At 41.9% G+C, this 18,162-nt stretch overlaps 1 protein-coding gene across 1 annotated transcript; it reads right to left on the minus strand.

The window, feature by feature from the left end:
• Positions 1 to 11,178: 11,178 nt before the first annotated feature.
• Positions 11,179 to 14,571, minus strand: SNRPD1 (small nuclear ribonucleoprotein D1 polypeptide). The gene is made up of 4 exons (XM_072153080.1): positions 14,356 to 14,571; positions 14,138 to 14,214; positions 12,612 to 12,803; positions 11,179 to 11,418 (listed from the first exon to the last, which is right to left on the minus strand). The coding sequence occupies exons 1-4, from the start codon at positions 14,367 to 14,369 to the stop codon at positions 11,342 to 11,344; spliced, it is 360 nt and encodes a 119-aa protein (XP_072009181.1). The 5' UTR covers positions 14,370 to 14,571; the 3' UTR covers positions 11,179 to 11,341.
• Between the last annotated feature and the right edge of the window lie 3,591 nt (positions 14,572 to 18,162).

Genomic DNA, 18,162 nt, shown 5'->3' on the forward strand with positions numbered 1-18,162 from the left:
CAGTAAAGCACATATGAGCAAGCACTACCAGAGGCATGGGATGGGTATAATATGCTTCATTGTTTTGCAGCATTTGCACCAATTTTTGCCCGGATTTGCAACACAGCCACTTGGCTTCTGTTGTAGAGAGCTCACCACATTCTTCTTCAACCAGTTTGTGGCTCACTACACGTGTCAGCTAACAAGGCCATGAACATGGAGCCTTACTCCTATTTTTTTTTTAGTGTCTTATGAGTTCTTTAAATGTCTTTAACGTATCAGATTTATCATGGTTGCTTAGAAAGCTTGATAATTGTGATCTAAATGCCCTTAGTGGATATGCAGCTTTTTAGTTCCTACGTCTTCTCTTTTTTTAAAGCCGCACTTCCTAAATCTGTTGAACATCTGGAATCAGATGATAAATCTGGAGTAGGTTGTCTGAAGTGAAAAGTGGAGTATATTGGCAAAACGTCAAAAAAATTGGCACAAATGGTCATATGCGACAGTTCGGTTTTTGGTCTTCAAAATGTCTCACATCTAACTATGATGATGCATTTCCCACTTAAAACTTTTTTTTAAATTTGTTTTTAAGGTAAATATAAAATCTGATATACGCAAACAGAAGGGCTTATCGGTTTAATTTTATTAGCCTTGGCTGCTAAAACACTGTATTGTGATTGTTTAAATGTTAACTATAAAAATACTTGTTAATTAATACTTTTTTTTTTTTTGCTTGTCAAAAAGTATTGTTGCAGAAACTAGGTGAGGGAGTCAAAACAATGTAAAAAGTGTTTTCTATGGGCATACATATGTATATAGAAATCTGCTGGAAACTGTTTAACATGCAAATGAGTTTGACAAATTAGTTTTCACACCAAGCATTGAACTATCTATTTCCTCTAAAACTATGCAATCAGCACATTAGTTTTTAGTGGTGCTAAATTTGGGGTATATGTAACTTTATGATTTCCTTTCTTGCGGGGAAAGGGCGGCTATTTGACCAAAAATTGGGCATTGTAAATTGGGTGTTGTGGGCATTGGAAAGGACTTTCAAAGTGTGTGAGGCCAGGTCCGTGGACAGCTGTCAGGTAATAGTTTGCAGGGAGGGAGTCCATTCCCACCAGCTCAATTTGATCTGACCAGGGAGACTAGACAAATGAGCTTAAAGATTCCTGGATACAAATCCAGAATGAGAAAGAAATGCAGATTGAGATGGTCTGCAGTAGATATACTAGTTTCGGTAGTAATGTTATTTTCAAGATCTTGATGCACCCAAGTAGTCTCTGCACATCAATACACTTAGACCCGCAGAGGAGAAAAATTATTGTAACATAACTGCGACAAATCAGTGGAGATTTTAAAGGGGTATTCCGGGAATATGGACGTCAGCTACAAAAACCTATAATGATTGAAGCAAAAAAATGAACACAAGATGACCTATAGCAGGTCACTGCCTCCTATATTAAATTCTATTTATCAACAACAATTGGAGTACATTTAATGGAGTAAATTTTATTAATAAACACTTAAAATAGTAGTAAATAGGCACCCACTCTCAAATAGTGAGCATAACGTACACCAGTATTATATGCACAATGCAAAACTTACTGTGGGTTTAATGATACATCCGTATCTCATATAATGTATCTTCACTATACATGTCCAAAGCCACCATAAAAAGGTAGGTCTTATCGGATTATTTTGTCATAGTAAAATTCATTCCCACTTGTAGTGGATGTAATTTAAGACCATAGGTTCGATGATCCACTTTTTGGAGGGTACGGGCGGGTGCAAAGACCTAGGCCCCTTAAATAGCTCCCGCCCTATTAAGGGCGGTCCCAAATAGTACTGTCTCTAACAGGGTGCACTCCCTTCCCTGACGCGCTTCAACATCTCCTGTCTCATCAGAGGGAATCGTAAGGAGTGCTTGGTTAGAGGTAACAATGATGGATGGAGTGCCATCACACCGCCGGCTTAGTGATAAAGCTGGTCTGTTGCATACATGGTGATATGGTGTGTGGCATTTACTGCAAGAAGATAAAGATGTTGGACCTTTACTGCCATATATATCCCCAATCGTATACACTAGGTCTCCCAACTTAGATACATGAATTGCTCCACCTATTAAAAATAACGCTAAAGGACAGAGTAAAAATTTCTGCAGCAAAATGACAAAATTTCTGAGAAAGACAGAAAAGTTGACTTTAACCCCATAGCACAATAAGACGTACCCTTATGTCTTGCTGCGCATGGGGGAGTATGAGGAGGGCTCACGGGCTGAACCCTCTTCATACTCACCGGGCATTTGCTTCATAATGAAGCAAACGCCCGTCGCTAACACCTGCGATCGGTGCTTGCACCGATCGCGGGTGTTAACCCTTTGATCGCCGCCGGCAAAGCTGCCGGCGGCATCAAAGAGCCAGCGGCGCATAGGCGCCGCCATCTTGGCTCCGATCGTCACTCCCCGTGACATCACCGGGGAGCGGCGATCCGTTGTCATGACAGCCTCAGATCACACAAAGGTCCGAGGCTGTCATGATCGAGGCTATCTATTACAATGTGCGATCTGCACATTGTAATAGATGGTATGCAGAATCCCCATATACTGCCATACTGTAGTATTGCAGTGTATGGTAGGATCAATCAGACAACCTAGGGTTAAAGTACCCTAGGGAGTCTGAAAAATAGTAAAAAAAAATAAATAAAATAAAGTAAAAAAAAAAATAGTAAAAAAAACATAAAAATTCAAATCACCCCCCTTTCCCTAGAACTGATATAAATATAAATAAACAGTAAAAATCCTAAACACATTAGGTATTGCCGCGTCCGAATATGTCCGATCTATCAAAATATAATAACCGTTTTTCACTGCGTTTTACCCCGTAGCGGAAAATAGCGCCCGAAGTCGCAAATTGCATTTTTTAGCCATTTTGAAAAATAGAAAAAAATTCTATAAAAAGTGATCAAAAGGTCGCACAGTCCTAAAAATAAAAGCGTTGAAAACGTCATCAGAAGTCTCAAAAAATGACACCACCCACAGCTCTGTACACTAAAGTATGAAAAAGTTGTAAATGTATGAAAACATTAGAAAACCTGTACAAATTTAGTATCCCTGTGATCATATTGACCCATTGAATGAAGTAGACCTGTCATTTGAGGCGCACAGTGAAAGTTGTAAAAACCAAGCCCACAAGAAATGGCGCAAATGTGTCATCATTTTCACTGCATTTAGAATTTTTTTTTTTGCCGCTTTCCAGTACACTGCATGGAATATTTAATACCATCACTACGAAGTGCAATTTCTTACGCAGAAAATAAGACATCACACAGCTCTGTACATGGACAAATAAAAAAAGTTATAGATTTTTGAAGGTGGGGAGTGAAAAATAAAAATGCAAAAACGAAAAAGGGCCTGGTCCTTAAGGGGTTAACATTGAATGCATTTACATTTTCAGTTAAAGAACTACTAACTTGTAATACAACATCACTTTTATATTTAACTAAAAGCCCATGTGGTAAACAATATAACTAACAGTTTTGACAATAATACCGTCAGCTCATTTTAAGAGCGTTCATAACAAAAATTCTGTTTTTTTTTTTACATTTGTTCAGTAGAAAAAGATTGGAGGGGAGGAGACTACAAAAGAGTCACAATATATTTATGAGTTTGATTCTTTTGTCCCTTAATGGCTGAATGCAGAAATTGAACTTTTTGGCTTTTTATAATGGTACTTTCTTCAATGGTCCTCCCTATTGTTTTTGTTAAAATATTTAGTACTCGCTATTAGGGTGGTGGACTTGGATATTATTCACTTGGTTCACCGATTACCCAACACCCGGACGACTTGATTGCATCCTTGCCCCCCAGTTATGATATCTACAGATATTTTGAAAAGTATTCCTATGAATTGTACACATTTGGATCGATATGCCCTAACAAGTTGATAACATAACGGTTATTTTTATCCAACTTAATTTTTTTTATCTTTATGTGGAATTAGGTTTTACAATACTGTTGTCTATATAATCTTATGGGGGCCCGTTACCCATGTCTTGGGTCTCAGGCGCACCTCCTTGTGCCCTCCTGCGTCTGCTGCCGCACTCACCTCGCCGGGTTCAAGCGGGGTCTTCCGCGGCTGATTGGTGCTGGCCGGCCGCCTTCCCTGATAAATTCCCAGCCCCTTCCCTTGTCCCCTGACGGATCTTTGTGCCTCATCGCCTCAGAAAGCTTGTCTGATGCGATTATCCTGATTTCTGTGATGCCTATCCTGACCTTCCGCTACGTCCCTGACTCTGATCCTGTGCTGCTTGTTTTGACCTCCTGTCTGTTCCCAACCACGCCTTACGATTCTGTACTTCATATTGGCCGCCACCACAAAGCCGTGCCTGTGGAACGACCTGGTGGTAGCACAAAGCAGGTTGGACTTGTTGCGGTGGGCTCGAGTGAAAACCGGGTACCACTTAGATGCCTGTCCCAGGTGTCAGCTTACATCATCATCCACGCTGGTACAGAGGATCCACTACCACTGATCCTGACGCTCATGAATGCATCTGTAAGATCTACAAGGGCAGGAAATTGAGGTATAGGAATAAATATGTACTATTGTATAAAAATAAAGTCTAATGTCTTGACAAGGTTTTGCAGCCAGATCTTGTGCAGTGAGCTCTGCAGATTTTTGTGGCAGATGACTTTAAAAAAAGCATTAGCAAAGCGAGTGTGTGAGCTTGGCGGCGAGTGTGCATTGATTCCAAGTGTGGGCAGTGTCTTAAGTGTGACTTAGGTTTAAGGGACTTAAGTTTGAGGGGCTTTAGCAGGTAACTGCTGTGTTTTGTGTTACTTTGACTGTAAATTCTTCTTTCTGTGCATATTTCTATTGTAATCCCCATTAGAATAATGGACTCCATAAGTGGCATTGCTACACAGTGTACATCCTGTGACATGTATGCTTTCCTTGAGCAGCCGTTCGAGGGGGAATACTGCTGTGTGGGGTGTGTGAAAATTGCTCATCTGGAAGCCCAGATTCTGGATCTAAATGAGCAAGTTTCAAGGCTGCGGGCAATTGATAATATGGAACGAAGTTTGCTGCTCCTGGAGCACAAACTCTCTGGGGAAGATGGTTGTGGGGAGGGAAGTATGGAGGTGCAGAATGAAGGGGCAGCAAGTTGGGTAACATGTAGAAGGCGGGGTAGAGGGAAGAGTTGTAGAGAGTCTAGTCCTGATCTGGTGCACCACAATAAGTTTGCCAGACTAGCGGATGAGGGGGATATCAGCTCTGGGGTAGCAATGCTGCAGAAAGACGTGGCCGCTAGCAACCAGGGGAATGTCTGCTCCAGTAAGAAGGGTAATGGGAGCACAGGCAAGGTCAGACAGGTGCTGGTAGTGGGAGATTCCATTATTAGGGGAACACACAGGGCAATCTGTCACAAAGACCGTGCATACCGAACAGTGTGTTGTTTGCCGGGTGCTCAGGTTCGGCATGTTGCGGATCAGGTTGACGGATTACTGGGAGGGGCTGGTGAGGAACCAGCGGTCATGGTCCACATTGGCACTAATGACAAAGTAACAGGTAGGTGGAAGGTCCTTAAAAATGATTTCAGAGATTTAGGCCATAAGCTCAGGGCAAGGACCTCAGAGGTAATTTTCTCCGAAATACTGCCTGTACCACGTGCCACACCAGAAAGGCAGCGGGAGATCAAGGAGGTAAATAAGTGGCTCAAAAGTTGGTGTAGGAAGGAGGGGTTTGGGTTCATGGAGAACTGGGCTGACTTTTCTGTCGGCTACAGGCTCTACAGTAGGGATGGGCTGCACCTCAATGGGGAGGGGGGCGCTGTTTTAGGGGAAAAAATGGCTAGAAGGTTGGAGGAGTGTTTAAACTAGAGACCTGGGGGGAGGGCAACTACACTTGTGCAGGGCAAATAGACGGTGTACATAGAGAGCTGGGAAGAGTCATAATCCATGGGGGAGGAAGGGGGGCTGGAATGAGATTGGGGAATAAGGACAAAAGGAATACGGACAGGATAAACCATATAAAGTGTATGTACACAAATGCCAGAAGCCTCACAAACAAAATGGAGGAACTGGAACTCTTGATGTTGGAGCGGAAATGTGATATAGTGGGTATCAGCCAGACATGGCTGGACAGTAGCTATGACTGGGCTGTTACTATAGATGGTTATAGTCTTTTTAGAAAGGATCGTATAAATAAAAAAGGGGGAGGGGTTTGTTTATATGTGAATTCTTGCCTCAAGCCCGTCCTGCGAGATGACATCAGTAACGCAAATGTGGAGTGCCTATGGGTGGAGATAAGAGGAGGGAAAAAGAATAATAAAATATTACTAGGGGTTTGTTATAAGGCTCCAAATATAATGGAGGCAGCAGAGGAAATGCTGATAAGTGAAATGGATGCGGCTTCAAAGCAAGGTGAAGTGCTTATCATGGGGGACTTCAATTACCCAGATATTGACTGGGGGGCAGAAACCTGCAGGTCCTTCAAAGGTAGCAGGTTCTTGTCAACAACAAAAGACAATTACCTGTCGCAACTAGTCCTGGAGCCAACAAGAGGGGGGGCACTGCTGGACCTTATCCTTACCAACAGACCTGATAGGGTATCAAAACTACAGGTTGGGGGGAACCTGGGGAATAGTGATCATAATATCATTGATTTTGTATTACGCTTTACTAAGAGCGTTAGTGAAGGGGCAACCAACACTCTAAACTTCAGGAGGGCAAATTTTCATCAACTAAGGGAAGACCTTAAAGGCATAGACTGGGATAATGCTCTCAAAGACAAAAGCCCCCCCCCCAAAAATGGGACTTTTTCTCATATATTCTGAAAAAGTCCTGTGAGAAACACATACCTTATGGGAAAAAGCATAAAAGGAACAAGAAAAAGCCTATGTGGCTAACTAGTCTTGTAAGGAAAGCAATAAGCGAGAAAGATAAAGCGTTTAAGGTGCTAAAACGTGAAGGTAGCGATGAGGCATTACGGGATTATAGAGAGAAAAATAAATCCAGTAAAAAGTAGATAAAGGCCGCAAAAATAGAGACTGAGAGAAATATTGCCATGGAGAGCAAAAATAATCCCAAATTATTTTTCAAGTATATAAATGATAAGAAATTAAAAACAGAGAGTGTGGGTCCCCTTAGAAATAACATGGGGGTCATGGTGGAAGGAGATGAGGAAAGGGCCAATCTACTGAATGTCGCCTTCTCAACTGTCTTTACCCAGGAAAATCCCCTGGTGGAAGACACAATGAGGAATAATGTAAATTCTTTTTATAATGTCAACAGTTTAACCCAGGAAGAGGTACGGCGCCGCCTCGCAACCACTAAGATAGATAAATCACCGGGGCCAGATGGCATACACCCCCGGGTTCTGCATGAATTATGTACGGTGATAGACAGACCGTTATTTTTAATATTTGAAGATTCACTGAGGACTGGTTATGTTCCACAGGAATGGCGCTTAGCAAATGTGGTACCAATATACAAAAAAGGATCAAATAGCAATCCTGGAAACTACAGACCCGTAAGTCTAACTGCTGTGGTGGGGAAAATATTTGAGGGGTTTATTAGAGATGCTATCCTGGAGTATCTCACTGTGCACAACCTTATAACCCAGCGTCAGCATGGGTTTATGAGAGATCGGTCCTGTCAGACTAATCTGATTGGTTTCTACGAGAAGGTAAGGTCAAGACTGGATCTGGGGGACGCTGTGGATGTTGTATATCTGGACTTTTCAAAGGCATTTTACACCGTGCCACATAAAAGGTTGGTATATAAAATGAGACTGCTGGGAATAGGAGAAATTCTGTGTATCTGGGTAAGTAATTGGCTTAGTGATAGAAAACAGAGGGTAGTCATTAATGGCACATTCTCAGTTTGGGTTGATGTTACCAGTGGAGTGCCACAGGGGTCAGTATTGGGGCCACTTCTTTTTAATATTTTTATTAATGACCTTGTAGTGGGTTTACACAGTCAAGTTTCAATATTTGCAGATGATACTAAGCTGTGTAAAGTAATAAATACTGAGGTCGATAGTTTAGCATTACAGAGGGATTTGTGGAAGCTTGAGGGGTGGGCAGAGAAATGGTTGATGAGGTTTAATGTAGATAAATGTAAAGTTATGCACTTGGGCCATGGAAACAAAAAGTATGATTATGTTCTAAACGGTCAATTACTTAGTAAAACTGAAGCTGAAAAGGACTTGGGCGTATTGGTGGATGGTAAACTTAATTTTAGTGACCAGAGCCAGGCGGCTGCTGCTAAAGCAAATAAAATAATGGGATGTATCAAGAGAGGAATAGATTCTCATGATAAAGACATAGTTCTGCCCTTATACAAATCCCTGGTCAGACCACACATGGAATATTGTGTACAGTTTTGGGCACCAGTGTATAAAAAGGATATAGTAGAGCTGGAACGGGTGCAGAGGAGAGCAACCAGGATTATTAGGGGAATGGGGGAACTAGAATACACTGACAGATTACAAAATGTGGGATTATTCAGTTTAGAAAAAAGACAACTGAGGGGAGACCTCATTACAATGTACAAATACCTGAACGGACAGTACAAGGATCTCTCCAAAGATCTTTTTATACCTCGGCCTGTTACCAGGACAAGGGGGCATCCTCTACGCCTAGAGGAGAGGCGATTCTACCATCACCATAGATAAAGGTTCTTTACTGTAAGAGCAGTGAGACTATGGAACTCTCTGCCGCAGGAGGTTGTTATGGCCGACTCTATGTACATGTTCAAGAGAGGCCTGGATGACTTTCTGGAGAGAAAAAATATCACAGGTTATGGGGATAAAACATTTATTTAATTCTTGAAGGTTGGACTTGATGGACTTGAGTCTCCTTCCAGCCTTATATACTATGATACTATGATGACAAAAATAAGTTGTTATAATATGTAATGCTTTTCCAGAGAGTTTGTCATTTAAAGAAGTGCATAGCAGAACATCAAAGATTGATCTGATCTTTCTGGCAACAATGACCATCGTTACTGAAGGGGTTGAGATAATACTTTGTAATTTCTTTTGTGTTCTGCAGTAGAGTCTTCCATTAAAAAAAAAAAAAAAAAAGGGAAGCGAGAATCCAGATTAAGGTTGAACTATCCAGATCGGATTTTGGACAGAGGAACATCTCCATATAATAAAAAAAAAAAAAACAGACCAGGTTCAGGCATTTTTGACTACTGAGGAAGGAGTTGTGTTTTTCTCTCAGTGCTTCATTTGTATCCATGCCTGAAGGGAACTGTGCACCCTGAAAGCTTGCAACAACTGTAGTATGGCAGGATCAGTCAACCTAGGGTTAAAGTACCCTAGGGAGTCTGAAAAATGGTAAAATGAAAAAACCTAAAAGTTCAAATCGCCCCCTTTCCCTAGAACAGTGATGGCAAACCTTTTAGAGACAGTGCCCAAACTACAACCAAAATCCACTTATTTACCCTGAAGTGCCAACATGGCATTTCAAGCAGTAACTTATTGCTACCTATTCTTCTACATCTTTCAATTGTATTGGCCCCCCGAGGCCACCAATACAGTGGAAAGAAGGTGGGCAAATTCAGACCATCATTGTCCAGGAAGAATGCTGGGTCCAGCAGGATGACCTCCAAAGACAATGCAGTTCTGTCAACACCTCACTTTTCCCAGTTTCAAACAACCAATGAAATGTCGCTTTAAAATAGCGCTATTGTTAAGTTGCTTGGGACTGCAGGAAGATTTGGTGAAATTGGGGCAATGGCCTGTGTGCCTACAGAAAGGGCTCTGAGTCCACAGGTTGGCCACCATTGCCCAAGAAGTCATAAATAAACAGTTAAAACCATAACCGCATTAGGTATTGCCGCATCCAAAAATGCCCAATCAAAATCTAACTTTCACTGCGTTTGGGTGCTATTTTCCATTATGGGGTTAAAGTCGCAAATGTTGGAGGTTAATTTTTGTAAATGTAGGAAAAAAATTATCAAACCTATACAAATTTGGTATCCCAGTGATCGTACTGAACCAACGAATGATGTAGCCCTGTCATTTGGGGTGCACAGTGAAAGTCGTAAAATCCAAGCCCACAAGAAATGGCGCAAATGTGTGTTTTCATAATTTTCACTGCATTTATTTTTTCCCCACTACCCAGTATCAGGCATGGAATAATAAATGCGACCACTATTAAGTGCAATTTGTTACACAGTTAACAAGCCCACACACAGCTCTTTGCATGGAGAAATTTTAAAAAGTTAGATTTTTGAAGGTGGGGAATGAAAAATGGAGACGCAAACACGAGAGGGCCTGGTCCTTAAGGGGTTAAAGAACTTTTATCCAATATGTATGCCAATTTTCTTAAGAGGCTACTGGGGCATGGCGTAGCCACACTGTGAAGCAGGAGCTACAGCTACTCCACACCTCGGTAGCCTCTTTCGATCTGTCCAATCCTCATATCTTAAACTGCACCCACTCGTCTGATATCCTGGCGAACTGCGCATGCCCAGGAGCTCCGGCTTCTCAGTTGAGGCCAGCAACACAAAATTGTATTTCCCATTGCCAGGATGTAAAATTCTTTGCATGTACAGGCAGTCCCCGGGTTACATACAAGATAGGTTCTGTAGGTTTGTTCTTAAGTTGAATTTGTATGCAAGTCGGAACTGTATATTTTATCATTGTAACCCCAGCCAAATATTTTTTGGTCTCTGTGACAATTGGATTTTAAAAATGTTGGGTTGTCATTAGAACCAGGATTAACAATAAAGCTTCATTACAGACACCTGTGATAACTGTTACAGCTGATTGTATCCTAGGGCTAAAGTACAATAACTTTTTAACATCCAGAGGTCCGTTTGTAACTAGGGATCGTCTGTAAGTCGGGTGTTCTTAAGTAGGGGACCGCCTGTATTGGGAGTATAAAAAGAACATTTCCAAATCCATTACAATTTATAAAGAAAAGTTGCACCATTTTCTTATGAGCTTTATTTTTCAATTGTACGGTCATAATTACAAATCCTCTTACAAATTCTTGGGACAATACCATGGCACATATACCAAATTATTTTTTCGTGGTTTTGATAAAACCTTTGGATTTTTGCTTTCCCATATTCCTTTTCGTTTATACATCCCTGTACTGTGGTGAAAGGGACAATATCATTAGAGGTTGCAACTTTACCTTATATCAATGTAAGAATATAAAATAGAAATAAGTAAAGGAATGTAGAAGCTTTTAACAGTTTTATTCAAAAATCAATGTTTCATAAACCCCAGTATGGATGTTCACAAGTTCTAAATCCATTACTTATTAAAATTTAACAAAGAAAAAAAAAAAAACTGTACAAAATGATATTTTTGTCCATACGAGAATGTCCCTCGCGCTTAAATTATCGTCTAGGTCCTCCTCTTCCTCTACCACGGCCTCTTCCTCGTCCACGACCTCTCCCTCGTCCACGACCTGCAACTGTTTTTTTTTTTTTTTAAAAGAAACAAAAGAGTCAAAATACTATAAATGCATTGTCCCACTTAAAAGAATGATCCCGTTTTAGAAATGTAAAGTGAACCCACAATCTGTCCTAACATGTGTATCATATATGAACATTTACAACCCCACAGCACCGAGTATCAGAGTTTCAGGTAGACAGAGATTATTATTATTATTATTTTTTAAAGGGCCCATAAACATGTACTCGCCTCCTCTGGCCCTGCTAATATCCTGCACCACGGTCCGTCTGATCCGTGCTCTTGTTTGTTTACAGGGGCACAGAAGCCAAGCATAGGGAGTTTACAGTTGGCGAGGTGGCCAGCCACGCCCATCTCCGTATTCTAGGGCGCTGGGAGATGGTGTTGGATGGGAGCTTCCGGTCAGCCCCTGTAATCAAATCGGGGCACAGATCAGACGGACCGCCTGGCCCTAGATTAATTTCTTAAACTCGGATAACCCCTTTAATGCATCTCGTTTTTATTGCCAGGGTTACTGTACGTTTTATAATGTGGGCAAATAAAAGGGATTCATGTTCAAAGTACTGGACAAAATAGAAAGACAGTATATACATTTAGAGAATGTTAATAATTTCAGTGATTGGTTATTTTGGGTAACAAAAAAAAGATTTAAACCAAAACTGCCCCTATATATCCTGCAAAAGTTATTTTCTTATAAGCTATGGTACCAAGCCGCTGCAGCCGTTCAACAAAGAAAACAGTGCCCTGGCATGCATCTGATGACCGATTTACTTTAACAAACACATTGAAAAGATACAACCAAAAAGCATTGAAATATTGATGGTGCTACTTGTAAGGCATGACGTAAGGGATAGAAACAGTGGTGAAACTGTGACCTTGGACTTTGTATATAAGACGGCTGATGACTGGTTCAAGCGACAGCACTTTATTCATTTTATTATATTTTGTTCTATTCCCTTATAAAGAATGGCTGGACCATTATACAAGCTCTTTACTTCTTGAGTCAACTCATTCTTCCTCAGACTAAGCTCTTGCGAGCAGGGACCTCACTGCTTTTGTTCCATAGTAATGTTTGTGCTCTGTCATGTTTCATTATGTTTTTCTCCCCTATGATTTGTAAAGCTTTACAGAAATGATGGTGCTATATAAGATTATTATTACAGATATGAAATGCTTTGTAGAGAAAGGACTTACCAGCTTCTCTCTTTTTAGATTTAACTTTTGGTTCAACATCAACAAGTAAGGTGTCCAACGGCAAACTGTCCGGCAGAATGAAGTATCGGATATTATTCCCTCGAATACTTAATGTCTCCAGCTGGACAGGTTCTCTGTTTTTAACAGTCATTTTCACAGCTTTTAGATGTGTATTCATACTAACATCCACCCCTAGGACAGAAATAACATACATTACATTCCAAGCCACACCATGATGAGAAGAAAAGGCAGGAGTTTACAGCAGTTTGATCAATTTTGTAAGATGCCAATATTTTTGGGGGGTCTTTGACCCTGTTCAATGCATTACATAGGAGTCACAATAATCGTACACATCATGGACACTGCTGCCTGGAGAGTCCTGACAAAGCCCCATGGACTCCCAGAACAGACAATACCGGTCCAACTGTTGTAATTCAAAAGGATAAAAACTAGCCCAGGGAAAAAGTACAAATCCTGTTAATGTAGTTACGAGAGCAGCATTTTCAAGAGCTTTACAGGACATGGAATTATTACATAACCAGGAGAGAGGAGCTTTCTACATAAAGCACCCAATGCTTTAAAAGATCCATGCTAGAAGACAATGAAGTGCAGTGGTGTATGAACAGCAAACAGCTTCTGACATAATCCAGATACGCTAAATAACATCATTTGCTGAAGTAAGCCCACCCCTTTATAGGGACATGGTAACCCCTTTTACTGCAAAAAGCAAGCTTGCAGTACTGTTACTCATGCCATGTAGTGTCAGCCTGCCACCTTATAAATTTAAAGCCCCATGAATAACACACCACGGGCCGAGATAAACATCTGAAACTCCATGGTGTAAGTAAAGCCAGTCATAAGGGTACACTTAAACCCGTCAGGTCGATTTTAGGACCCTAAAAGTTTGAAGGCAGGCAGCAGTGGTAGATGGGTTCTATGACAACAAAAGCTTAACCATCCACAGACTATGGGGCTCAAGTCTGCAGCAGCGTCGATGAAGTTTCTTCTGCGATCAGCGCAGGACCAGATCAGTCTGTTAGGGACAGCTAGAGACCCTCAGGAGAAGCAGTTTATTACGGCTCATGCCGTCTCCACAATGCATAGCACTGTGTCGTGAATAGAGTAGCTGGCACTGCCGACTCTATAGACCCAGCCGGCATATGATTGCTCTGGTAGTTGCTGGAACAGCTCTGATCCAAACCCAGCACAGCTCTGATCAGACAGCCATACAAAACACACCGCCAAAGTCTCCCAGTTTGCCAGAGACTATACACATTAAATATCAAAAGAACCGTGACATTCAGGAATTCATTTATATAGGGGTCATTTTTAGTTGATTAGGAACCTGAAAACCTCAGATCCCAAAAGAACCGAAGAAATCATTGCCCAGAATAACTGACAAGGAGACTGGTACTATTTCTCTCCCTAATGAGATCACACAACAGCAGAAGGATGAAGTGTATACCAGAAATAACTGCACCGACCTCCATAGACCTACCTACACAGTAATGGTGGACGCTACCTACCTGTGATAGTGCCGTGGACCTGCGTGCCATTCTTCAGCTCCACTGTCACCGTCTCGTGACTCAACTTCATCAAGAACCTGAAATACAGACGCTGTAAGTATATAGTTCCCACAAGAAAACAGGGAGCCCGCTTCACGGAAGCTGCAGATACAACAAGCTCCCCATCATTGTTCCCGCCAGATCCAATCCACTGCCATCCACCGCCCTCACAGTCTTACCTGACTAACTTCATGACTGCCTGCACTGCAGTACGACACAACAGCCCTCGGGAAGGAAAAAGCGGGAGATAACTGTGAAATTCAGCGCAATACTTATGTCCTAAGATCCCACACTAGAGTTACTACAAAGTAAACGTCCAAACGGAAATCGTCTGAATTCCGGAAGTGATGTTCTACGATGAGCGTTCTGCAGGCGCTAGAGTGTGCGCTGAGCACGGTGACTGCTGTCTGCTTGTAGCGTACTCCGGCCATTTTGTAGTAGTCTCGTCTCTCTAAGATTTGAATTAAGCGCTCGCTGCAGTATATTGTATAGAAACGTACGTAATTGAGAGTTCATTATAAGAAACCTTTTTCAAATGTATTAATATGTTGAATGCGGCTGTCTGATTTGATAGACCATCTCTGTGAGTTTCTCCAAATTGTCTGAAGGTGGAGCAGACACAAGTGAGCAAGGTCAGAAAATGAACTATAGCCACATTGTTGGTAGGTGTGTCAGTGGACAAATGCAATGAGGCTGCATTCACACGTTGCTTTTTTTGTTTGTGTTAACAAACGTATCACAACAGCTGAGAAGAGAAGATTTACCTAATATCATTCCTGGCAACATTGTGTTCACAAAACGCATATGTTAATGCAATGTTTACACATGCATTAACATAGTTAAATTAAGCGTTAACACATGCGGGGGGGTTGTGATTGCAACTCTGTGCCCCATTGTGTCCCACATTCCCTCCTCTTTGTCATTACACAATACAGCTGCAGAGCCATAGTGAAACATAAGCATCAGGACCGGGAGATGGGATCAGCTTCCTGCTGCTACCTCCATGCATGTCCACTTCGCCTCTTCAGTAAACATGTATGGAGGTAGCTATGGAGCAACTAATTGAGCAGAGAGAAGCTCCAGAACTCACTGTAACTGTCTCTCTGCTCACTTTCACAGGAGCCTACCCCTCCTGTGACTAAGGGCGCGTTCACATGATGCTTTGCGTCACTTTTCTTTATGCGTTTTTGACGCATTCCAAAGGCTTCAGCCTTGATCACATGCTATGGTTACATTGCATTTCCACTGTGATCAAGGCTGAAGCCTTTGGAGTGCGTCAAAAACGCAACAAAAAACTTGCCGCAACTCCTCATGTGAATGTGCTCTAAGGCTACCTGAGCACGGGAGGAAATGAGGATGTGTGCTACCCGTGTTCTCTACAGCTAGCACATGTCCTCATGCACATGCTGTGGATTCCACAGCCACTATGCATGAACCAACTGCCCGAGGCACAATTCGATCCTACTTGTTTTTCTGTCCTTTATGGAACTCGCCCATAGGTGACAAACATGATGCAAATAAAGGTCCACGGGACCTTTGTTTGTTTCCCATGTAACTACACAAGTGCATTTGTAGATGTGCTCTCCATACTGTGTGTGTCTTCAGCTGCCCCATATGATGCAGTCCAGGATAACTTGTAAGAGCCCACTAGAACTATTAAACTGTGTGTGCTGCACATACATATGTAGTTGGCTTGACCTGTGACTGTGTGTTATGCATATTGTATAAAATGTGTATTATATATTTTTCCTAAACCTATGTATAGGGTTGCTATCAATCCCATACACTTTACTGCTATAGTAATACGTTATGGATTAAACACACTCTGTGCTGGAAATTGGTAATCTGCACTGTGTGTAAGGACCTTAAGGACGCATTCACAAGATGCATTGCGTCGCGTTGATTGATGCATTTTTGACGCATTCAAAAGGCTTCAGCGTTAATCACATGTTGAAGTAACATTGCGTTTTAGCAAATGCAATGGAAATGCAATGTTAACATGTGAACAAGGTTGAAGCCTTTGGAATGCGTCAAAAACGCATCAGAAACACGCCGCAACGCATCTTATGAATGCGCCCTAAGGGAGGGTAACTGCACGTGGTGTGGATTACCTGGGGATTTGCCATGCAGCATTTTAGCTCTTGAACAACACCCCCGCCAATGCAAGGGTTAAACCTGGTGTTGCAAAACTAAGTCCCTCTCCATGCCCTATAGATTCTTAGGGGAGGTCTCAAGTGCTGGATAATGGTAATGCAGCTGATAACCCTCTAACTGAGGAGCAATGTTAATATTTATAATTAGAATAAATGTGTTGTAAAATTTGTAATGCCAGGAGAGAGCTGGTTGGATAAGAGTGTTTTCCACCTCATAAGGGGAGTTGATAAAACCCCTTGTGGGTGGAAAGTTTCAGGTGCAGTGCAAAAGGTCTGTTGGCTACCAAGTCTGGGGGATGCAGAGTTCCTGAAGTAGAGGGGTCTGTGGCATGCTTCCCTGACACATTTGTCCTATTCACTCCAGCCAAAAGCTTCCTTGCCAGGCTGAGAGTGCTCCTGAGTAACCATATGCAACCACCATCTCTATTCAGTGGAAGTTTGCTGCTGTTGTGGCTTTTGTCCAGTTCCAATAAAGGACTGTTAGTTGAATGTTTTACCAACATTGCCTCTGAGTGATCCCTGTGCCAGGCTGTGTACCACTAAGGGCATCCCATCTTCCATCACCAAGGATCCCTATCTACACATCGGGGTTGCCCCAGAAAGAAACCTACACCTTCAGTCTCTCCCTCTATTTTCTTGCACATACCAACTGCTGCAGACCTGGCAGACTGTGGACAAGGTCTCCTTTCCCTCATACCAAGCACCATGACCACCGACGACCACTAAGCTGTGCTATCCAGGTATTCAGGGCTCGACTTCCTCCTGCCACGAAAAAGGCCAGGCCCCGGTGGCGGATGTTGCAAATACACAGCAGCAGGAACACCTCTTGCTATTGAATCTGGATCAAGATCACACACACCACTTGCTGTGGATTGTTGTGCAGAAAACCTTTGCAAAGCAAAGTCAGCACCTAGCCTTTCTGCTGCCTGAGGCGAACTATAGAAAGACGCCCCCCCCACTCCATATATGTAATATATCAAGGAGTGTCAGGACCAGACCCAATCATATTGGTTTAATGTGAAAATAAAGCAATGCTAAATACATAGAGCATCCCGCCGTGTACTATATAATAAACACAGCAAGCTACTACAAAGCACAAATACATACAACAATCCGCCATATGATATAAAATCAATACAGCGTACTGTCACATTCCATATAATACATACAGCATGCCACCATATACCATATAATACATACAGCGTACTGCCACATACCATATAATACATACAGTGTGCCGCCATATACCATATAATACGTACAGCGTGCCGCCATATACCATATAATACATACAGTGTGCCTCCATATACCATATAATACATACAGCGTGCCCCCATATACCATATAATACGTACAGCGTGCCACCATATACCATATAATACATACAGCATGCCACCATATACCATATAATACATACAGCGTACTGCCACATACCATATAATACATACAGTGTGCCGCCATATACCATATAATACATACAGCGTGCCACCATATACCATATAATACATACAGCGTACTGCCACATACCATATAATACATACAGTGTGCCGCCATATACCATATAATACGTACAGAGTGCCACCATATACCATATAATACGTACAGCGTGCCACCATATACCATATAATACGTACAGCGTGCCACCATATACCATATAATACGTACAGCGTGCCACCATATACTATATAATACGTACAGCGTGCCGCCATATACCATATAATACATACAGCTTGCCGCTATATACCATATAATACATACAGCATGCCGCCATATACCATATAATACATACAGCGTGCCGCCATATAATACATACAGCGTGCCGCATTATACCAT

The sequence above is a fragment of the Engystomops pustulosus genome, chromosome 5 (assembly GCF_040894005.1).
Source record: "Engystomops pustulosus chromosome 5, aEngPut4.maternal, whole genome shotgun sequence".
In the NCBI taxonomy this organism is placed as follows: Eukaryota; Metazoa; Chordata; class Amphibia; order Anura; family Leptodactylidae; genus Engystomops; species Engystomops pustulosus.